Source organism: Phalaenopsis equestris, unplaced genomic scaffold (assembly GCF_001263595.1).
Source record: "Phalaenopsis equestris unplaced genomic scaffold, ASM126359v1 Scaffold000203, whole genome shotgun sequence".
Lineage (NCBI taxonomy): Eukaryota > Viridiplantae > Streptophyta > Magnoliopsida > Asparagales > Orchidaceae > Phalaenopsis > Phalaenopsis equestris.
In genome coordinates, this window is record NW_018164645.1 from 1,063,373 (window position 1) to 1,088,517 (window position 25,145).

The 25,145-nt window shown below is 34.4% G+C and overlaps 2 protein-coding genes across 2 annotated transcripts; both read right to left on the reverse strand.

Annotated features, from left to right (window-relative positions):
* Positions 1-90: 90 nt before the first annotated feature.
* LOC110022871 (probable sugar phosphate/phosphate translocator At3g17430) lies at positions 91-15,505 on the reverse strand. Its single transcript, XM_020721999.1, has 10 exons — positions 15,054-15,505; positions 13,922-14,213; positions 13,696-13,803; positions 5,195-5,226; positions 5,057-5,107; positions 4,888-4,949; positions 4,549-4,810; positions 2,552-2,817; positions 2,367-2,464; positions 91-440 (listed from the first exon to the last, which is right to left on the reverse strand). Exons 2-10 carry the CDS (start codon positions 14,003-14,005, stop codon positions 420-422), a joined length of 984 nt encoding a protein of 327 aa, XP_020577658.1. The 5' UTR covers positions 14,006-14,213; positions 15,054-15,505; the 3' UTR covers positions 91-419.
* A 3,538-nt stretch (positions 15,506-19,043) lies between these two features.
* Positions 19,044-19,835, reverse strand: LOC110022930 (histone H2B.4-like). The gene has a single exon (XM_020722096.1). It carries the CDS (start codon positions 19,752-19,754, stop codon positions 19,278-19,280), a length of 477 nt encoding a protein of 158 aa, XP_020577755.1. The 5' UTR covers positions 19,755-19,835; the 3' UTR covers positions 19,044-19,277.
* Between the last annotated feature and the right edge of the window lie 5,310 nt (positions 19,836-25,145).

Genomic DNA, 25,145 nt, shown 5'->3' on the forward strand with positions numbered 1-25,145 from the left:
AAAATAATTATATACTAAATCTAACTTTCAATGTTGTCAAAATATTCGCATCAAAACAAACAAAATAAATTTAAATCATACTCGGAACTTAAATTTTCATTCCAATTGTTGGTTTGAGTTTAAGCTGCAACAAAGAACGCATTTATTTGATCGAAGAGGTGAAGTATGTGGTCAGCTGATTCCCTATTGTATTTGGTATTATGAACTAATATGTTTAGTGAATTCAAAACAATCAGACAATAGAGGGCAGCGTCAAAGATGCCAAAAATCAGGACGCCAAAAGAAAATTGAGAACTTTCGACGCCAAAAGAAGCAAAAGAATTTATAAGAAGCAATCTCCAAAGCGGAGGCGGAGGCGGATCCCTAAGATGATGTTATTCTTATTGTTATCATCATTTGTTTAATATGCCAGATGATGATCATTTGTCCGACTTCCAATCCTGCAAAATATGTGAACAAATAATCATCAGAACACACAAGAGAACAAATATATATGGTTCAATACAATGCAATCAAAAAGTATAACTCTGGATTCGTTGCAAAAAGTTACACTCGCTTACAGAATTGATTAGGAAGAGACTTGTGCGCTATCATTGGCATATATCCAACCTCAAGTAGTGCATACAAAAGTAGATAAAAAAGGCATTGTTACATAGCAAAGGCTTACAAGCATAACCAGATGTTGATTGGCCGATATTTGTCAAACTGAAAATCTACTACCTACACTTTCCTAAGTGAAAATCTAATTAATTGTATAGGCAGGGAGATGTTAGCAATCACCAAAAAAGTGTTTGAAGCTACATTTGAAAGAAATGCCCAAAAAATCAACTGTTTTAGATCCAATGAATCTGTACCCAAACAAAAAATAAGCCAACGATATCGCACCTAACCCAAGCCAACATGAAAACTAAACATGTAGAAATTGATTAGCACTTCATCAAAAAAAAACTAGAAGATGAACTGAAATATATCATAAATATGTCCAAACACATAAGCAATTGACTATCAAGCTCTCTGTAATTTAATATCACCAACAAATTAGGTGTGAAAAATATTTACTCTAAATCTTGAGGAGCAGTGTTGATGATCCCTGCAATCAGTGAGATTGCAAGCTATCGACCCAAGTCTACAATCCATGGACCATGGGCGCAGTTCACTATCAAATTTTGGTTTTATTCAATGCTTGCAAGCTGAAGATATCTTCCCTTATATAAATATGCATCTATAGAAACAAAGCTAATCTATCCGAGAAATATTGAAATGTAATCACTTCATAGTTAGTAGTTTTTATGCTAAAAATTACCCAATATGCACTAAATTTTTTAAGAATAAATAAGTGTGACTCTGCTCAAATATGGTGCACGCTAGTTAAAATAAAGTATAGAAACCTATAGAGCCAGGTCGAAACGCCTACCTTACCAAGAAAAGAAACGTGCATGGTCCTCTATGAAATATAAAATTCAAATCAATTTTCCTCTTCATATATTTTATTAAGTTTGATTGCAAATATCTTAAACCACAATTCACAAAGCCATAGGAAATACACGTGTTAGACGAGAAAATGCCAAGCTTACATTTACCCATTTCTACTGAAAATATCAGATCTGAATTCTGATTAAAACGTTTTGCATAATTCTCGTGTTCTGACATCCAAAGATTATACACAAATGACTCGCTCTTCAAGAATCACTTTCAGTTATCGCAAAAAAATTTTGTATGATTCTTGCATTTTAACCCCAATATTATACACCAATAAATATGCTATAAGAATCAAGCAGAGTGGAGAACATAAAATAAGTAAGATATACTAACGTTGAAGAAAATATCTTAATCCATCCCAGAATTGATTGAACTATGAAAGTTGTGATTGTTGATGATAGAATTTAAATTGTAAGATATTAGTTCATACAATAGAGATTTAAGGTCAAAAGACTCGCAAGTGAGAGGGAGAGATTTTAGAACAATGAGATGGCATTTGTCGATCTAATAGGCAGGCCTTATTACCTTGGAACAATTTGGATACGCATGTTCTTTTAATAGGAATTAATGATAATGCTAGCTTTCAATCTGCCCTTATTTAATGAAGGCCTACTGGATAAAAAGCATTTCCATTTGCTTGTTTAATCGTTTGTCAACATCTGTTTTGAACTTTCTCTTTTCACTAGTTTCTGAGTTATAAAAAATAAAAAAATCAAAATGAAAAGGAAATTGAGGTTTTAAACGCTGAAGCTGTTTAGTATAATTTTGACCGACACCAAAATAATTCACAAAAGGGAATCAAAGTGCAAAATAAAGAGATTTAAGGTTTCAAATTGAATGCAAACCAATTAGCTAAAATTATTTAGAATAATGATGCAATACTTTACCTTTGTTGCTCTTTCGGGGATATTTTCTGCGGGAAGTTGATTGGATGCTGCAACATCTTTCACTTTCAAATAGTTATATATCAGAACGCCGGAAAGGGCTGGGAAAAAGTAATCACATAAATGAGTTGCTCCGTCTTGTCAATATTTGATGTATAGTTGAGCAAATAAAAGTATAAGCATATTACCCACAGCATAGCCAATAATATTGAGACCAGTGATAGTAGATTCCGGAAACACAACTGTAGAAAGAGCGATTAATATCCAATCTTTCAGAACTCCTGCTACTCGGATTGTGACAGCTCCAGTTCTACCAATTACTAGAAATATGGAGAAATTCAAAGCGAATGCACAAAGTGCATTTGTGAAAAATATCCAGAAATTAAATTGTATCTGTGAAAGCTCCATTCCCTGTTTCTCCAAAAAATACCAGGGAACAAACAAAAATACAAAACTGCATAAATAGGGAGACAAATTAGATTTTCTTTAAGACACTGGCTAGATTTCAAATATTATATTTTTAAGTAAAAAAAACAGGAGATTGATGGAATTAGTTAATGCAAGTGCAAGCAATAGTGAGGAAGTTTATAAAGCAAATTAGATACAGAAAGAAATAAGGCACAAGAAAATTTTGAAATAAAGAAAGAGAAAGGGTGCCCTTCTCCACATATTATCTGACTGAACTACAAAATAATATGAAAATTCAGAATGAGAAGTGTGCTAGGTTTCATGTTTCAATAACTGTTACAGTAAAATTGTTAATGCTAACTTATTCCTCTACCACCAAAACATAAATAAATAAATAAATAAATAAATAAACCAAACTTAGAACTTTCGATTCATGAATAAAATATTCTTTGTGCTTCACAGGCTTAAAATTTATTCTTTGAAGGCTTTCATGTGAGAATAAGTTTTTTTTTAAAAAAAAGGCCCCGCCTGCTAGGATAGAAGATATACAAAACACAACCAAAATAAAGAAGCAGGAGATCCATCAAATCAAGATTCAAAATCCCCAAGGAAAATTAGAATAAAAAAAGGCACGAATTAATATTTCATAAGCATCTTAAAGTCAAATATGAAAATATAACAATTTGCTTATCATTAAGAGAGCAGATCAAAAAATTGATTTCAGATAAAAGGAGAAAGTGTATTAATCAGCAACATTGTTATCTTACAAAATAACTATCAAGATTAGACTTTATAAATAAATTTGAGAGCCATTTATTACAGCGAACAGAAACTAGTTTTGAAAAATTCTTAATGAAGATAGCATTTGCCTATATATTCCTCATTGGTACATTATTATTAATCATAGCTCCCTGATGACAATATGCTACCAGTTGAACGTGCTCAAACCATCTTTATTAATTTATTTAACAAAACGTGATCCGAATAATGTAACATATCTCAAGTTAGACTGAAAAAGCAAAAAAAAAAAATCAGAGTCCAAAGCCAAGAAGGTCAACCAAAAGTTTCCTCAATACCTACCCAAAGAAATTTATCATAAATATATATTTAAGGTTTAATCAGAGTCCAACACCAAGAAGGTTAACCCTAAACCCTAAAGTACATGCATAAAATTTAACCAAACAGGTATCCTCCAGTCATATGCAACATGGCATGCAGGATACATTATTAATAAAATCAAGGGAAAAGGCGCAGGGTCTTTACAATGCTATTATCATCGTGATTAGCCCTAACCAAACTATCTGGGGACATCTACAAAACAAAAACTAAAAAATCTAACCTAACCCTCGAAGAATAAGATAACCCGCTGCCAACAAAACATGTATTAAACTTCATGCCGTTAAATGCATTCTCTTAAATAAGCAATGAAATATAATAAAAACGTAATATCAAAAATTGAGGTAAATTAAGAGCATGTTGGATGTGCTATGGCAAAGCAATGAAATGCAAAATCCAACATGGCATTAATGGTTTAATTAAAAATACAAATTTCAAACAAATGATAAGGAAAAGCAAATACATTTTTGAAACTTTGGAAAGGTAATAACAAAATTATCAAAATCTTATCTCAAAAAACCTCAACATTGATCGATTTATTGGAGCAATTTGTGAAGTTTCTTGCCATTTCGTTCAAAAAAGTATAACGAGTAGGGCAGGTAGTCATAAATCCAATCAGGAAAACATTAATATAGAGCCTCTTTTGGAATCTGGACGGTACCTGCATGGTGCAATGTAGTAAAGGCTAGTGATGGGATTTAGAGTCAAGCCCTTTTTCTGGAGTAGGACTTGAGTTAAGACCAGTCGAAGAGCTTCCGCAAATATACCAGTAACCTGGTAAGCTGTCCCAATAATGTTGAAATGAATTTCTCCATAGGATGAAATCACAACTCCAACGCTGACCAGCAGCATATTCAAGAACAGATCACACCTTAACTTGTCTGTGCCGCAAACAACAGCCACAAGGAACGTTGCTACAGGCACTGCAAGACAATCTGTTTTAAATACTAGTCATCCATGTCTACAACTACAGTAAAATGCAATAGAAAGATTGACTTACTCAGGGCTTTCAGCATTTGAATGAAGGCAACCGAAATATGTAAATATGCAGTGTTACCAAACCTGACATGTTAAAACCTTATTCTAATCAATACTAAGAAAAACTAATTTTAATCAAGATCCACCACTCTTTCTATAAACATTTACATGAAACCATTCCATATGCTTACCATAGGCTGGATGCAAAGAAAGCACTGATAGGTATCACACACGTTGCATATCTGCAAAAGGCACAAAAAATCCAAATATAAAAAAAAATAATAATTAAAAAAAAACAGCAGGGAATGTACGATGGGCGATTTCCTCACATCTGAAATGTCATATTGACTGGTGCAGCAATCTGTAGCATCAAAATGAAAAGATAAATTCAAATTTATAGTAACAAGTGAAATCCTACTTTTCAATATATAGCGTAGCACAAATATAATTTCCTTGATGCAAATTGAACGGTTTATAGAAGATATCATATTGTGCAACCAATGGAATATCAGAACATGAGCTCGTCTTAACTGCAGAAAATATCATGGTAAAAATTGCAACCAAAAAAAAAAAAATGTGTAACCGTATGAGCAATCTTGATCAAAAAAGATGCTTCCACTTTTTAAGATTTTAATCATCAATTCAGAGAAGAATTCAGCAGAATTCAATGCGCACAAACTTGCTGAGATTCTCAACTCAGAACACGTATAACTGACTATACATAAGATATTATGTGATGTGTTTTCTCCTATTTTGCTGTATTTTCATCATTAACCCTCGTGTGTTATGGGTCATTGGATCCTATCAAGTCTTGTGATGTATTTGTTGGGTAAATATCATGTTTGTACTAGTGCCTCGAATCATTTGGGCCTTCTGTATTTAGTGATGGTGGAACCCAAGCAAGATCATGGTCATTTGAGCCTATTTTTATCATCCTGGGACAGTCATTTGACCTCCATCTCACTGGTTGACATCCACACCACTCTTGATCGTGACACCGCATCTCCCACCACCTTTTCAGTCTCCCACTTGGCTTAAATTTCCTCTCTCCTCTCTTTTATGAAAACTCCTTGAATTCTCCCTAATTAAGCATATTAAAATGGAAAATATTCTATTAAACCCTTGAAATCCTAATAAGACTTCAAAATCCACAAATCTTTATGTCTCCCATTTCCAGCCATCGCCAGAAACCCCCTTGTCTATGGTTTGAGTTCCCTTGGCCATACTATATATACCTCCTGATACCATTCTAGGACTCCTAGAAGGTATTTTGGGAGTGAAAGTAGCAGAGAGGTGGTTGTGGAATAGCAAAGGAAGGATATATGTGATGTCAGCAGTATTTGGCAGGAGATAACAACAAACTTGCTATGGGACAACAAACTTGTGCAGTTCGGCTGCTGTCCGGACTGATGTTAGCGGTCGAACGGAGGTATGGTGAGGTATGGGTGGCAAGGCGGTTCCACCACCTATTCCTAAGCAAGATACAGACTCAACACTTGCAAAACTGAGAGGATACAAAACTATGAAGAGCAAAATCCAAGGAAACGCCTCAATTCAAAAAATCAGAAAAACTGAAAAACTCAAACAGCTTAATACACATATATAAATGTTCCCTAACAGAATATAACCTAAATAAAAATAGAGACAGAAAAATTAAAAAAAAAAGGAAAATCGGGATGGAATAGGAAACCGGGCGGCCCTCTTCGATCACCAGCGATCGCGGGATTTTCAGCGACCACGGGGAATCCCATGACACGGGATTGATTCTAGGACCCATGCGGAATCTCTCTATCCATAGCAAATTCCACATGCTATGGGTAAAGCTCATGTTACATTTTCCTAGAATAGGAAAGGCTTCTTCTTATTCTCTATAGGCTTCTGGAATCGATCAACCGCCACCATAACAAAGTCATCACCTTGTGTCTGATGCAGTATCACTATAAACTCTACACTCATGCTCATTCCATGCAGCTCTACAATAAATAATTTATCCCAAAGTAAGTCCAGATAGAATAAAAAATCATCCTTTCTTGGCACAACCAAAGTTGGAGCTACATATACATGAGTATTCTCACGAGTCAAGCCTCGAGTGATTGAATTTGTAACATGTTTCTACTACTTCTTGTACTCGGTTGGGCTTATACAACTGCAATTACACTACATTCGTAATAGACGACCTCGGTCATTCAAGATACATCGCTATTGCGTGCTCCTTTGGTTCCACAAACCCATATTTCAGTATGAGTTGATCAAATTAAATTGTGTACTCCTCCATAGAAGAATCTCACTGGCGCAGGTAGTGAAGTTTAATGAGCATATCCTACTGCGTATTCTCCATTGACAAGCCTCCATTACTTTTGAAGAATTTCTCACTGCATATCCTCCATAGTAAGCTCATGGACACCTCTTTGCATATTTCTCCTACGAGGAATTATTTCATTCTCTCGTTCAAAGTTTCGATGGTATAGGGTTGTATAAAAAATGTTGGTCAAAGTTTAGAGTGTTGGTGAAAGGTGTCGACTGAATTTTTGGTGGATGTAGAAATGTTGAATTTTGAGCGTATGGTGGAAATTCTTTTATTGGAATTTTAGATAATCACTAAAAATTTGTTGTTTGTCGAACTTTGATACCAAATGATATTATTTTAGAGCTTCTAGAAGGTATTTTTAGAGTGAATTTTGGGGGGAGGAGGTTACAGAATAGCAAAGGAAGGATGTATGCAAGTTCAGCAGCGTTTGGAAGGAGATAAAAACAAAATTTGCTATGGGACAGTAGATTCGTGTGATCGGCTGATGTTCGTAACAATGGCAGCAATCGAACAAAGGTACAAAGAGGTACGAGTAATGAGGAGATTCCAACACATTCTAAGCAAGATATAAATACACCGCTTACAAAAAGAAGATATACAACACTTTGAATAGCAAATCTAGAGAAACATGTCACTTCATAAAATCAATATAACTGAAAAACTCAAATAGCCCAATAGACATATGCAAATGTTCCCTAATTGAAAATAACCTAATTGAATATAGAGAAACAGAAAAAATCAAAAAAGAAAGAAAATTGGGTTGGAATAAGAAACCAATCAGCACTCTTCGATAACCCGCGATCGCGAGATTTTCTGCGAGCCTGCAAAATCCCACATCACTGGATCGATTCTACGATCACAACAAATCTCATGCACAATGGGTAAAGCTCCTCTGTCATCTCACCTCAAGTTATATATAAATCTATCATTTGATGAAAAATAATGAAAAAATATATTGCAATTTTGGTCTACTATTTGTGTTCTCCAACCAACCGAAGGACTTTTTGAGTTTGAGTCTGTGCCCCTATTGAAGGAATTCTGAAGAGGTAAATCTATAAAATAAAAAGCTACTCATGGAGGTTGACTTCAATTATCCACACTTAGCTCATGCAAATATTAAACTCCATTGTCAGGTCACAAGTCCCAAATGCAAAAAGTGAAATGTTGCATTAGGTAGTGACAAATAACATAAAAAACTTTGTCAAAAAACTAATGTGTCCACCATCTCAGGACTCAAATAGGATAGTAGATCTTTCAAATTTGATTTATATTGAGAAAGGAAGACGTACACCTAAAAAGACATGGGCATGTTGCATTAAAAATGATTATAATTTATTAGAATTAAATGAAAATATGACACTCAATGGGACACGACGGAGAAGAAGGATTCATGTAGTTGACCACACTTAGCGAGACAAAGTTGTATCTTTTTTAATCTTACATGTCTAAAAGTCTTAGATTTATTGACATAGTCACTTAAAGAAACACTTAAAGAAATCATAGTGGTGATGGTGATGGTGGTTGTATCTTTCTTAATATTACATGTCTAAAAGTTTTAGATATGTTGACATAATCATTTAAAAGAGATCGTAGTTCTTTGTTAATTGAATCATCAAAATTTTAAATGATTAACTTCGTAATATTTTTCTTAGCTCTTTAGTGAACAACACGGGCTCTATGCAAATTACACTACTTAGACTTGCATTTCTCCTACATATTTAATATCAAATCAAGTTTCCTCGGGAACTTCATGTTGTTAGGTTTTGTGGCATAGCAAATGTAGTGTGTGGAGCCCGTAAAACAAATAAAAAATAAATATTTCCGTAACCGCCCCCAACCCCCCACTCCCATTTTCGCGAACTGCTCCTTTCTCTCTCCCGTTTTCGCGAATTGACCCTTCCCGCTCTTTGAGCCGCGCGAATCCTCTCTTCTTCTTCAGTTTGATCAACTGCTACAGGTGAAAGATATCCGAGAGGCATTTCTCCGGGGCTTTGGCGTGCTTTAAAGAAGGAATCTCTGACAGAAAAAATGTGTTTTTTCGCACGGTGCTCTCTCTTAATTGTTTCTCTGTGCTTGGCAGAGGGAAGAAGAAGATTGTTTTCTTTGATTTCTTCTTGGTGGCTTGTGGCAGAAGAGAAATAGGTTTTTTCTCTTGTACCTTTTTCTTTTTCTTCGGTGTAGAGAGAGGAGAGAGGAGAGAGGAGAGGAGAGGAGAGTTTTCTCTTGTAATTATCGAAAGCATTAGTAAAACCCTCTGCAACTCCGTGGATGTAGGCAATTAGTCGAACCACGTAAATCTGTGTTCTTTTCTGGTGTAAATTTTTCTCGTTATATTTTTCGTTTCGTCGTCAATTATGCTATTTCTATATACTACAACAGCAAAAATAACTAAAGAACTTCAAATCACCACTTCATTAGAACCTATACTCACAGTCTCACTTGAATAGTTGTATTTTCAATTTCATTGCATTTACATATCATCCAAAAGAAAATTATTTGCTTACATCAAATTTATGTATTTCCTATCTTTTCACCTCTTTTTATACTTTTTACTATATTCTATAATTTTTAATCAGATTTTCAGGGATAATCAGTCAAATTTCAATCACAATGACGAGATGTACAACTTAATAGTTGACCAATTTCTCAGATTCAATCATAAAGACCTTTAAAAACACCAACATCAAGAGTACTCATAAAAGTTATACTTAATTATTTTTTTTTTAATATTTTTGAGAAGCAACTCAAAGTGAACAACATTATCAAGTCTATAACCTGAGTAAATGAGGATAATATGAGCCAACGGAAGAGCCCCCTCCTAGTTCAATAAGAAGCCAATCAAAAGTTGAGGGAAAGACTTAAAAACATAAAATTTGCTTAAAAGAAACCTCGAAACAAACCCCACCCATGAACATCCACCTGAGGAAGGTAGAGGTCAAGCTGTTAACCCAAACACTCCTCCCTTTGCTAAAGCCCACCATCATCATCATGCTACATACCTTGATGGTTATAGTGACTAAGATGAGAAGTACGAACCACCATATAATTCAACCTATCACATGGAAAATCTCTATTAAAAAATATTGGCAGCATTCCACACCATCCTCGTGTACCTTATCCTCATCATTACAAAAAATCACTATTTGGTTTGGATTGTCAATATTCTACCCGAGCTCTGAAAATTGTGATGTCAATTAGTTGAACAATTAAGATTAATCCACCCACTGTCAATGATCAACTTAGCTCAAAAGTAATCAAGCCAGTACTTCAATAAGATCGACAATTAAAACATTGCAAATTAGATTTTCCCATAAGAGACTCACCAGCCATAATATAAATTATTTGAACAACAGCCCATGACAGGCCGATAAATTGAGCAATCCTCCCATCAGTAATTAGGGCAAGATGAAAGAGACCCTCAACGCCGATAAATTGAGCAATCCTCCCATCAGTAATTAGATGAAAGAGACCCTCAAGCAAATATTATTACCTACTAAAGATCATCTTATAAATACAATAATTACTCTCATACAAGCATTGATGCCGATACCAAACGCAAGGAAGTGCAGGTCGTGCAAACACTGAGATTTGAGCTAGCTGGGAAGTTACAGGATCGCAGCATACAGTCCTTCCGCGCAATAACCGCAGGATTGCCGCGTGCAAGTTGCAGAGTACATTCGTGATTCAGGCTACCTAGGAAGCCAACAATGGAATTTTAGGGTAAGGAATTCCTCCTTCGTGATCAAAACCTTTCTGTGAGTAATGGTAGCTAAGAAAGCAGATGCCTTAGAGAAGAAATTAAAGAGAGAGATTAATCATATCATATTTGCAATAGAGTATTTCCATATCCTTTTTAATGTAGAGGAGCATTTCTCGGCCATGGATGGGCGGTTCTAATCCATGGAGAGGCCGTTGTTGTCCATAAAGGGGGGATTTGCCACCCTGAAAAAAAAAATTATGAAGAAGATCGTGGAGTTTGACACAAACTCGATGCCAGACGCCGCGGGATTAAGTGATGGCATCTAGAGGGGACACAAGCGACAACAATTTGAAAGATTTGTGAGGAAACAGGACATGTTCGCTGCCTTAGGCGGATCTAGACCCGCAGGATAGAGTAACAAAATCAGGAGCGAACTCGAGTGGTAACACTTGGAAGGACTAGTGCGACATTCAGACATCTGGAACAAACGAAAGCAGGCAGATTGAGTGAAGGAGTCATAACCGGATTCAAGCGGTAGCAGCTGGAGGAAATCGCACGACATCTGGACGATTGGAGCTAGTGACAGCAAGCAAAATGGAATAACGTATGATTCGGGGCTGGAGAAGATCGATTCAAAGAATTATGGCATGGAACAAAAAATCACGGGTGGGTGGGACCCCAATGGAGGGCTGAATCCAACCGCGCAAATGCCCTTTGCTATGGCAACCTTCTAATCAGAAGGCGGTTTAGAAGTAATGATAGAAACGAAACAATTTGAAAAGAGCATAAGAGTTTATAATGGTTTGATTTTGATACTGCAAGGTATTCAAAAGAGAGATAAGATGGCAGTGTTTCACGGTGACCCCAGTTTGTGAAAAACTTTGGTGATTCTCAAGACTATGGTGTTGTAAATTGGAAAAGCATGGTTGGGATTCTTGATCGAGTTGCATAGCATGGAAGAGACACGTGATAGAGAGTTTACAGAGATTGTGGTGAACGATGAGCTACTAAATGAGTTGTTTAGAGATGTGATGTTCTCCCAGATTGACCTACTTCAAGGTACCACTAGATTCTGGATACGGCAAAATGATATGCACAAGACCGCATTTCGAACTAATGAGGGTCCCTACGATTTTTTTATTAAATAAAAGAATTGTCAGATAATGACGCTACGTTGGGAGTCATATGACTAGATCTAGCAGATGTTTTCTTTCTTCCACCTTGAGAACAGTGTGTCTTTTTGGGAGGCGAGTAATGTTAGATTGGTACCTATGGGCTTAGTCTTTTGTTATTTATTATTGTGGGGTATAAATCGGATTAATATGCTAAGATTAGGGCTATGATGAAATTATTGTCTTGAGTCTTGAGGGTTTTGGGAGAGACTTCCTAACTCACGAATTGTAAGTGTTAGAGCTAAGATTTAGGAGAGATAACTTGTCTCTCGAATTTCATGTGCTTATATTTTATGTATATGGAGTTGTATTGCTTTGATTTGGTACCAACGGAATAAAATATTTATTTTTTCCTAATTTCTTTTTGAAAAAATCCTCTTACGAATTTGGGAGAGATTGCCTGCCTCAAGAATTACAGGCGTTAAGAGTTAGGGTTTGGGAGAAATCACCTATCTCTCAAATTTTGTGCTTATCTTTTATGTATTTTGGAATGGTATTTCTTTGATTTGGTATCGAAGGAATAAAATATTTTGTTTTTTCCAAATTTCTTTGTAAAAACTCCTTTGATTCCTATCAAATAAATAATTGAATACTAACTAGTTGATCAATAAACAATAAATAAGATACTCTCTATTAATTCATTGTAGGCAATTTAAAAATGAAAGTTCATAGCAAGAATGTTCAGTGAAAGCTACCCAAATTATGTTGCTAGATCAACTGAAATTCCCTTCGAAATACTCAACTTACAAGCTTGAACAGTTAAAATACCCAAATTATATATAGTTAAAAAAACCCAAATTATTTGTCCAAATTGTGTGTGTGTGTCAGAGAGAGAGAAAGAGAGAGAGAGAGAGAGAGAGAGAGTTAAGGAAAATAAAATTGGTATTTGGAGAAGTTTATATGATCAAAATTCATACAACTTGGCTTATTAAAAATAATCACATGGTTATAAAGAGACTCCAAAGAGAGCTCTAGATGCAATACTCTAAAAAAGGAATTATATTATATTTATTTAAGGGAAGTTATGCAAAGCCAATGTTAAATATTAGTATTCTCGTATGCTTCATTCATGCATGATCTGATTATTATACAATCATAAAAGTAATCTTATACTTTGTATTCTAACTCCTAGAATTCCATGCAACACCCAGAATTCAAATATAAAGATTTAATGTTGGTTGAAGGCAATGACCGATTGGGATTATATTTGAAATTGATTATATTTTGAAATTGATAGATTATGATCATTTATTAATAGAATCATTTGCTCTCTCTCTCTCTCTCTCTCTCTCTCTCTCTCTCTCTCTCTCTCTATATATATATATATATATATAGTAAAAAAATCAACAAGAGATTGATAAACAACCTAAAGAAACAAGCCAAAAATACCAAGTTCAACAAGGCCAGCTAACATGTTATATTCGTATGTTTGAACCAACTCAATTTAGTACTAGGCCATTTTTTGTTTAGGAAAGCTCAAAATACTAAGCAAAAAAATTAACAAGATCATCTCAAGAAGTGGTTAAGAATAAAAATTGACTAGTCTCACAGCTAAGCAAACAAAGACCAGAAGCTAGGAGAATAAGTTGAGCAGAAACCAAGGGATCAGTGTCAATGAGAATAAAGTGCCAAATATTTAAGGAAACATACCTTCAAAACACGAACAAGAATAATAGCTACTAAAGCAGAAAATCCCATATGAATCATAGTAAGTGTTATAGGAAAGGGGAACTTGAAATACTTTGGAGAGAGAACCCACTGCAAGATGGAAAAGAATAAATACTTTAAGATCTCATTATATATCTTATTAACATTTTTGAGCTGCAAATAGAAAAGGTTAAAGTATCAAAACATAGCTCTGTGTACAAAATGATACCTTGTTGTATAGAATAACGCCGGATGAGAGACATATGTAAATGAGCAAGTAAATATAAGTCAACAAAACATGCTTAGTGATCATTTTGCTTGCTTGATATGGTCAGAGAGAGTGTTCCAATTTTCACCAGCTACATGAACTAACATCTGATAGAAAAAAAATGTTAACATATACCACTCTCTTCTCCATCAGAAAAGCGTCCGGCCTGCGTAAACATACAGTTCTTGATTGCAGGTACAAACTAGAGTTCAATGACCATATCCTGAAGTTTGGCAAAGTCAAGACCTAGGAACTGAAAATGAAAGAGCACGTTACCAAACCTCACAAGCTAAAACAACAAACAAAGCTCTAACCAATAAATATATTAATACTAATGTTGATAAAGCTTTGAACTTAAGTAAAAAAGTATGAAGCTTAAGAGAAAGTAAAGGATAAATCCGAGAAAAATTAAAATGACCGGCAAAAAATCTCTAAAGCAAGGGACAATGTGCATGATTGTCGAAACTGACTTTAATTACAAGCAGTTCTAGTTGTGGCCCCTGATATGCATAGGATGAGAGTAAAGAAGACAGCAGGGGGGACAAAAATGGAATAGACGACAAAATAAATCTGCTTGGCATGACAAGGGAGATATAATTGGAGATTTATGTTGTCCAAATATTCAAAACCCAAATTAACGAAGGATCTTGTTTGAAAGACGAAGTTGCTGTAATTTAAAATACAGCAATGTGAACCGGTTGTCATATAACTAACTGCATAAAGCAAGTTCCAAAAGAAGATCACGAAAGCAAATAACTACTTGACGGATAGCTCTTCTTTAAAGATATGCCTATTCGAACTTGATAACATACTATTTCAGTTTAAAACAGTGATGAAAAGCTTCATTGATAATTCTTGGATCAAAGCAATGTAAAGAAACTACTAATGAGACAAGTTGACCATATATACTAAACTAAAATGACCACAACTACAAGCTCATCCGGCCAGACGATCAAACCAAAAATTCCTATTCCGTCTAGAAAGAAGTACAAAGCCGGCATGCATTCAAGAAGAGCAGAAATCAAAGATTTCGGAATAAACATCCAAAATCTAAAATGGCGAGGGATATGCAATAACAGAGGAAAATGCATACCAAGAAAAAAAATTCAACTTCGATGGATAGGACGGCGAGTCAGAATGATCCCAGAGAATGAGTCTATGGAATAAGATCGCCACTAGAAGGCAGCGAAGATCCACAAATCCCAGAAGAAGGTTGACCCGCAGCGCTTCCAATGAGAGATGGCGGGTTCAGCTAAGATCGCCACGGTGCATTCTGAATGGGGAAGAAGAGGGAAATGACGGTGAAGTGCACCTGAAAATGGACGGTATCTCCTGAGAAAGGAGAGGATAGCTTGCACTAGGGTTTTTGTTGTGTGGCGCCTGGATTAACGAGAGACTTTCTTCACCCAACTTCAGTTGGACGCAACAAATGCGACGCTCCTCATATTAACTGCCATTGTTTTCGCAGCCATCCTCGCAGGCTGAACAATATAATTTTATACATACATACATACATATATGACAAGGGATTGAGTTGACTAATAAGTTTATCTTAAATTAAAAGCATAAATAATACATTCACTGAATTGAATGGTCAAAAAGAAGGAAAGCCCCAATATATAAAATTATTTATTTATGTTTGTGTGAATATGGCTTTACGAAAAATTTTTTTTGCTCAACTTATTAAATAGAGTCCACATGCCGAAGTAGTGAAACTGGACTCACATATTGAAGTGGTTGAAATGAGCTCTCCTACCAAAGTAGTTGGACTGAGCCAACTTACTAAAGTGGTTGAACCGAGTCCACCTACCCATGTGGTTGAACCGGGTATATCTATCAGAGTGGTTGAATTGAGCCCACGTGCAAAAATGACTAAATCAAGCTCATCTGCCGAAGTGATTGAATCGAGCCCACATATGTCGAAGTGGTTGAATCAAACTCATATGTTAGTCTGATTATATTCACTGCCCTTAAAAAAATATTTTAACCCACCTGTGCGATGACAACTATTGTAGAAAGTCATCATGACTAATAAGAACATCTATCAATTCATTATTAAAAACATTGTTCACCATTTAAGACTCGATCTATTCGCCTAGGCACCAGGGATGTGTGTTGTACCAACAACATCTGACAAGCACAACGCGGTATTTTCATCAAGACATCAAGAAAGGACGTCGAGCAGTATGACATGTGTCACATCGATTATTTTAGTTTTTATCACGGGTGTATAAAAAGAAGTGAAAATGAAATGGGGGGCCTCTCTCTATCTCTCCCCCCGCTAAAATTTTGCAACTCAAGGAACCTCACTCGGGTGTATAAAAAGAAGTGAAAATGAAATGGGGGGTCTCTCTCTATCTCTCCCCCCTCCTCTAAAATTTTGCAACTCAAGGAACCTCACTTTTATAGCTAATCACCGATAAAAATTTTATACATTTAGGGTTTATTAATATATTTCGTAAGTTTCCTCTCTCTCTCTCTCTCTCTCTCTCTCTCTCTCTCTCTACGCACTCATAAACAATACAATACTCTACGCTTCAAATGGATTAACAATATATTCATTAGTATAGCGTCATTAACACTTAAATATTTACTAATACATCATATTATTTTTAAATATTATTGTGTAATAAAGTTGATGTCATTCATCTCTCTAAGTGGTTGATTTTAAGTTTCAAGGCACTTTAGATGTAGATAATAAGCAAGATGCGGACCCACATAGCATATAGAGAGGAATTACCAACTCTGAGATTAAATTTTCACTTATATGATAAGACAATTTAATCTTTTGTCCCTCTACAAGTATCATTTTTCCCCTGCCTAAAACATCATTATATTCTTCATTGACCTAGTCCCTCTCACATTTGATTTAAGTAGCAATTTGCCCTCCATAAAAAAAAAATGATTCCTCCCCTCAAAATAAAACTATATTTTTTGGAAAAAAATATTTTGGTAAATATTAATACATTTTAAACACAACTGAACGGTTAATATTCATTTATTTGATTATAATAAATTATTTTATTTTTAAACTCCTAATGATATGGAAACTGAAATCATAATAAAATAATAACCCTCACCATGACACTCAATTTTATGATGAATATATAAAACTAAGAAATTATTTGATCATTCAATTAATATTCAGAAACTTTAATGACATTTTAAATGCATGATTTTATCAACTTTTACATACCAATCTCCCAAAACTTCGAACTTATATTCCAAACACCCAAAATATTATTTTCTTTTCAAAAATGAGTCTTCAATTTATTTCATTTAAAATTTTGGGTGACTTTTTTGGTGGTTGAAATATAAAATTTAAAGTTTAGGTGATTAATCAATTATATTTAAAGTTTTCGATGATTGATAAGTAAAAATCTCTTTTAAAGTGTTATTACTTTTGACATCATTTAAAACGTCTCAAAACTAGAAATTTATTTAAATTTAACTCTAATGATTTCAAATTCAAAAATTACAACAAGATACATGTGTGATTGATTAAATTTTCTCATGATCACAACAATAAAGCATCTTAGGCATAAAAATAACTAAAAACAGTATAATTTGACAAACACACATTACAACCCCAACTAACATGACCACAGCCCTGACAATAACAAACAAAACTAACCAAACAAAATCAAAACCTTAAAATGAAACAACCAAAGAAATATGATATAAGAAATAGAAACTTAAAGCAAAACACCATAGATGGCAACATAATTAGCATCCAACAGCAGCTAACAGCCATACCTTTGAGGAGCAATCGCAAACCAACTATTTCTTACTCCAAAACAGATCGAGGAGCCGCAACCTTAAACTCTGGTCAGCAAAGAACAAGAACAGCAATCACAAAAGACAAGAGGCCAAGGAAGAGTAGAAGAGATAGAACAACAAGAGACAGGAGCCTTAGATCAACAAAAGAAAGCTGCGAATTTTAATATTTTTTTCTTCCAAGATGAAGTTGAAATTTAATACATGGCTTGATGACATCTTAGCTCAACCTTGGAACGACAAAAAGGAAAAGAAAATAAACAAGAGTAATATTGTTCATACACGAAGAATACTTAAACAAAAGTAGAAATCGAATAAGAGACTCTTCAGCATTGCTCCAAAAAGAAGCAGCACAGATCAAACAAGGTGAAACAAGCTAACAACTGAAGGAGAAAAACCAGAGCCACTATTAACAACCACACAAGAGGAAGACCAACCAAACCAAAGAGGAGCATAAAACAACGGATAAAACTCTACAAAAAAGTCTAAAACTAATGATTGAATAAAATAGTGGCCTGATAGTTGAGTATTTGCTCCCAAAATATTATGTACTTGAAACATACCGACCCAAAAATATTAAAAAAAAATAAAACAAGTGTGCAATCCAACAGATTAATATATCTCCTTACAAGTCAACAATCAGATAAGAAATAAACAAGGAGTGCCGGCCGTACCTGCTTGTATATAAAAAGCACCTAATACAAGTAGGCAAAAAAATTGCACGAAGTATAAATCTGGGAATTAATTAATTACAAATCAAATGACAAATTATTAAGCGAACACACTTACATCAAATCAAAATTGCATTTCATGTCAAATTGTGATATTTAGTCTAGATGCAAATTAAAAGCAAGGTATTTATGATATAGTTGGTTTTGAAAATTTCCCAGCATAAAGTACTATCTTTTAACAAAATGGGATTGAAAAAATCGCAATTTGGATCAAAACAACAATAGATTTATCAGACGGAATTGAGGCAAAATATTGTCTAAAACAAGGAGAATCACCTTGGAATACTTCAATATGCACCTAAGAATCCTGATGAACCCCAATTAATTCATTGTTTTAGCAAATTCAGACATCAAATCTTACATATTTTAAACAGATTTAAACTAAATTCATGGCCAAACAGAACCTAAAAAAGAAAATCTAGCTTCATTTCTCAGACTGACTGGTGCAAGCGCCAAGCTTCTTTCACGATTTCCATGGCCTGGTGTTTTCTAGGTCAGCGATTCGTAACTTCCACTGTCGTATTTCAAAACGCATGTAAATTGGTCCAGCGTGTCTTTATATTGAGTCATAAATATTTCAACCAAGAAAGAAACATTCATATTTTTCTTCGAAGAAAAACACGAGATCTATACAACCCTAATTCAATGCACCATGCAGAAAATTCGAGCAGCCGAATCCATCTACAAATGCAATAAAGATAACAAACAAAAGAAAGTAAAATAGAGTAAACACACATTAGAAATAAAACCGCAGAAATCAGGCACAAACACAATTAAGCCACAAAAGGCAAACCATCCTAATCCTAAATCTAAGAGCTAGTGAACTTGGTAACCGCCTTAGTGCCCTCCGACACCGCATGTTTTGCAAGCTCTCCGGGAAGAACCAAACGAACGGAAGTCTGGATCTCGCGGGAAGTGATGGTTGGCTTCTTAGTGTATCGAGCAAGGCGTGAGGACTCCTGCGCAAGCTTCTCAAAGATATCGTTGATGAACGAGTTCATGATGCTCATCGCCTTGCTTGAGATACCGATATCAGGGTGCACCTGCTTCAACACCTTGAAGATGTAGATCTTGTACGTCTCCGTCGACTTCTTCGACTTTTTCTTCTTCTTCTTGTCGCCGCTATCTTTGGGGGGAATTCGCTTCTCCGCCTTCGGCTTCTTCTCGGCCGGAGCTTTCTCTGCAACTGGTTTCTTTTCCTCCGTCGCCTTTTTCTCCTCAGTCGCCGGCTTCTTCTCGGCAGCGGGCTTCTTCTCCGCTAGCTTCTTCTCGGCCTTCGGTGCCATTGGGAAAGTGATCGAGAGAGAAAGGGCTGTTAGGGTTTGAAGCGGAAGGAGAAATTGAGCTAGGAGGAGATGGAAGCTGAAACTCACGAGAATGTTTATATAGGAGAGGAATTAGTTTGGATTGGTTGAAATATTAAACGCGGATTGCTGAGCTGGTATGATAAAAACCGTTGGTTATAAAAGAGATGAAGGGTTCCGATTCATCACATCTACAATATGTTAAAAGTTTTGTGCGTAGACTTCTAGGACATGATACGACAATAATACGTATCAGTGCTGCGCGGTTATTTAAATATTTATTTATTAATAAACATGCATGAAGGAAATTGTATGGAAACTTTTTAATGAGTGTGGCTTCAAATAAAATTTAAGTTAAAAAGAGTTTTATAAATTATCAAATCTAAATATTATTAAATTTGAATTTAGATTAAATTTAGCTAAATTTAGATTAAATTCATTGTATAAGTGTTAGGGTGTCCCGTAGAAGCGACGCGCTGTATAGCATGAATAAAATGAAAAGTATGCAATGACAGCTATACCGGCGCCCCGAGTATTGTGTCAAATAAGCAAGGGTTCCCACATTACGGACGAATGCGGATAAAAAAGTTGGTCCATGAAGCCAATGAAACTAATATTATGATAGGATATTGAAATATATGTACTCTCAATGGTAAATTAATGGAATTAGTTGTTATTATAATTCATAGGAAAATTAATATCTTATGTAGTCATGAAACTAAATGGGTTGGATAAAAGGCTAAGAAGATTGATAATTTAGGTTTTAAACTTTAGTATTTTGGTAAGAGTTGCACTAGAAATGGTATAAATGAAATTAAAGATAAGAGTTTGAAAGATAATGTTGTAAAAATTATTAGAGTTGGAGATGGAATTATAGTCCTTAAGATTATCATTAATACTAAGATTTTTAATATTATAAGTGTTTATGCTCCTCAAGTAGGTTTAGATACAGAGTTTAAAGATATTTTTTTGAATGACTTAGAAGACTTAATACGAATGATACCTCTTGAAGAAAGAATTTTTATTGGAGGAGATTTAAATGGATATGACGGTAGAGTGGTAGAAGACTTCAAAAATACTCATGGTGGCTACGATTTTGGAGTAATTAATAAAGTCATGGAATTCTCCAGAAAGGTCTCATGGTGGCTACGATTTTGGAGTAACTAATAAAGTCATGGAATTCTCCAGAAAGGTCACGAGATCGTAAATAAGAGTAGAAAATGTAGATTTTTACATTTTCTTTAGAGATTGGTGAGAGAATTTTGAGAGATAAATGTAAGTGATTGTATAACCATTGCATGGATTAACAAGAGACTTTGTTGGAGGGATTTTAAAATTTCCTTCAGATGAAAAAACCTAAGCATTGTGTTCTTCATTATCTTGTACTTGTTATAAGCACTTATCTAGTGGATTTGATTTGATTCAATGAAGTTTTCTGTTGTGTGTGACATCTGCTTTGTGAAGTAGAATTCTTGTACCTTTTTTTCTGTAATGAATTTGATAAATGTTTAGGACGTTAGGATAAATGTTTAAATAGGTTTTTCATATCATAGTGATGGTTCTTACTTCATGTTTCATTTACTAATCAATTTGGTCAATTGGTTTGTTAAAACTAATTGTAAACGCATAAATTCCAGGAGGGCTATGACTTTAACAACTAGGAAGAACCACATTGAACTTATGGGTAAAGAAAAAGTCGTCATAAGATTCAATGCAATGTTAGGGAGATATTCGTTGATGGGTTCAAATTGGTGTTTCCAGGGTAACAAGCTAGATTTCTAATCAATTTAATCCCAAGCTTCGTACCTTAAATCTAAGATTAAGCTAATTAGAGTGCTATTAAAAGAAGGAGACTCTAGGGTGATAGGCTAGAAGTTTTGTCGTGATAATCTCGTTATTTTAAAGAATCAACCCTCGGTTAACAGAGTTATGTTTTACACTCGAAAGAAGGTAACTTAGATTTTTGCTCATATTGTCACTGCCCACATTAGATTTTAAACATCTCATTCCTAAACATTGTTTAGGCCACCACGAGAAAAAGGCAGTTTTAACACCTCAAAATTTACCAAAATAATTTATCTAGTTAGGTTAACTTTAGATTTAGGTTTGTATTTAAGAGTACTTGTTAAAAAAACACCCTTAATCGATATTCCAAATTAAGACCTGTAATGGTAGACTATAACTTAACCTAAGGATATTCCAAATTAAGACCTGTAATGGTAGACTATAACCTAAGGGATTTCTTACCTCGCTTTCTTCTGGGATCGATAAACAAGATTTCATTAGAGTTCTATATTCCTTGAACAATGTCTATACCTTTGTAGAACCCCTAGTGTGTAAATAATGAATCAAATTCTATACTCTATAACATATCAATTTTGCAAACTAGCTGCCTAAAGAAACTGGGTCAAGTTTTTTTCCAGGAAACTAAATAACAGCGTAACTACGGATCGAGCTAGTGCCCCTCATATATGGTGCGACTAACACCTTAAAGACATTATAATGACGCACCTCGATGATGGTGTAATAATGCACCTAAAATAATGTGCAACGGCGAGCCATGCATATGATGCAATAACGCTTCCCGTTGATGATGTAATAATGTCTTACACAAAAACTACGTATAACTATTGTACTCATGATACAGTGACTTTCTTTAGACTTACGAAACTCTTTGTTGCAGCCCACGATTATGTCATACATATCTCATGCGACTCCCACTCCAGCCTCTGTGTCCTGCGGATGCTATCATAACTATTTTAGATTCCAATTTTGATTAATGTGATTTAAGGACATTATCATTACTCAAACTACTCTAAACTCTGACCTCTGAGGCCTACTGATGTTATTATAGCTCATCACTGCGACCTGTGTGATCCACACTGCTCACGAGTTATCAACTCTAACCTCTCTAGCTTATAGACATTATTGCATCCTTCACTAGGGATATGTGAGAAACTATGACCAATGTGATCCATAACTCACGCAGCTCCCAACCTCAATATCTACGGCCCTCAAACTTTATCACATCTCATACAACTCTCAATTATGACATATTTGGCCTATAAATGTCACTGCCTCTCACCATTACGTCTTATGTCTCCAACTGCGACCTACGTGGTTCACAAATCATGCAACTCTCAACTTCAACCTCTGTCGCCTATATATGTTACTGCATGTCTTTACTACAATCCATGTGATAAACTACTATCTTTGTGGTTCACACCTTATGTAACTCTAAATTCCTGTTTATGTGGCCTATGAATGTCATCACAGCTCGTGCAACTCTCAACTCTGATATTTTGTTGTCTTAAAATATTGTTATAGCTCACCACTACGATCTATGTGACCAAATATGTCATATGTAGCTCACAACCAATGCGGGTCCTAACTCCAACATCAGCTGCATATGGATGTTATTGTAGCTAACTGTTACAACCAATGTGACCAACTGTGGCCTACATGATTCATAACTCTTGTAGCTCCCTACTACAATCTCTATGGTCAACCGATGCTCCTGAAGTAACCATCTATGATCTACACGACCAACTATTACAATGACTTTCAAATATTTCCTCTACAACAAGCCAATGTTATAACCACCGTCTACAACATTAATGGTGGGCTATCTCTTTCATAGCAATCTATTACAACCATTAGGATTCGTTACAGCTAATAATGTCAAACTACCACTGTTTGTTAACATTATAATTTTATATTCTTTGATTCAAGATGTGACCGAGCTAATATACTTTCAATTATATAGTGAATTATTTCAAATGTGCCAAATGTCAAACTACCACTGTTTGTTAACATTATAATTCTATATTCTTTGATTCAAGATGTGACCGAGCTAATGTACTTACAATTATATAGTGAATTATTTCAAATGTGCCTGACCTAATGACTTTTTTCCCCCTTTCAAGGGTTTTTCATGTGAAAATTGTGGTGTCTCCTCATGCTTATTTCTCTTTTATATTTGTGTGTGTATTGGATCTTTGTCTAGCATCAAGATTTTAAATTATTACTCTATTGTCTCAAATCTTCCGGCACGTAACATATACACCATTCTGCTCAAGCATGAAAAAGTGTTATATGAAAGGTTGAGTTTTGGTATAAATGTAAAATATAAAGTTTAGATGTCATATGCATATTAGACACACACACACACATAGAAATTGGGTGATATGTTTAAAAATACTCATGAAAAAAAACTATCACAAATTATATAAATGAATTTTTCAATATAAATAAAAAGAATATTGTGACATTTGATTCATGCTTAATAAATATTATTTTAGTTTACGGCGAGAGATTCATAAGTCTAGCATAAATATTGATTATAATGTTAGTAATCAGAGTTAATGTCGACAACATATATTAAAATTATTGCAATGGTTTGCCTCAACATTATTGGCAACTGTCCAAGACAAAGTGAGCAATCATTGATGCTTATAATGATGACAACTTCATACTTATAAATGATAGTGTGAATTAATGTGTCTTAATGCTGTAGACATATAAAATTGATGAAGTTGATGAAGATCAAAATAACAAAATGATAATGATAAAAAAAAATTATAATCAACCACCATAAATAAATCATAATTGAATGATGATGAACAATAAGTTGTGTGCTCTTAAGTGGACTAAATTAAAATTATGTAACTTTATTTTTATCATTTTATAATTTTGTTTTCAAATTTTAAAATAATTTTCAATCATATAATCTAACAATCTAACTATAAAACTATAACTAATGAAATGGGCCTAATTCTTCACTAAGTAATGGTCTTTGAGGCTGATATCCCATCCAGCCTACCGATAGGATTACTTGGCCCATTAAACATCGTAATATAATTCATTATTTTTATTATTATTACGTTAACAAAATATAAATATGTAAATTTTATTTAGAATTTATTGTAATATCATATTTTATTAAATGTCTAAAAACTTCAAAAAACTCGCCATGTATTTATTTATTTATTTATTTAGTTTTTTTTTGTAAAACTAAAAAATGACAATGTAATGGAAAGTGAAAAAAAAAAATACATCAACGGCACCCTTAATTTGCGTTTAAGGTTCTACTATATAAAAAATTACAAATATTAATTTATATAAATTTAGACTGATCTGATTAAATTAGAAAGATTTACATACATATCATACAGTTCCTATGTACTTTCATATCTTATACCTAAACTTTAATTTTTACATATAAGTATGTTGAATATAAAAATGTCCGGAAAACACATCCAAATAATGGAACGTTCAATTAGAAAGTGATAGAGAGAGAGAGAGGGAGAACAATAGTAGATCGATAAAAAATGGTTTCTTATTCATGATATGAACCCCTATTTATAGACAAAC

Coding starts and splice junctions, on each gene's coding strand:
- LOC110022871 (XM_020721999.1), bottom strand. CDS start 14,005: ATGATCACTAAGCATGTTTTGTTGACTTATATTTACTTGCTCATTTAC. Junction 13,804..13,921: donor GCGTTATTCTATACAACAAG/GTATCATTTTGT, acceptor TCCATCTTGCAG/TGGGTTCTCTCTCCAAAGTA. Junction 2,465..2,551: donor TATTATTGGCTATGCTGTGG/GTAATATGCTTA, acceptor ACTTTTTCCCAG/CCCTTTCCGGCGTTCTGATA.
- LOC110022930 (XM_020722096.1), bottom strand. CDS start 19,754: ATGGCACCGAAGGCCGAGAAGAAGCTAGCGGAGAAGAAGCCCGCTGCC.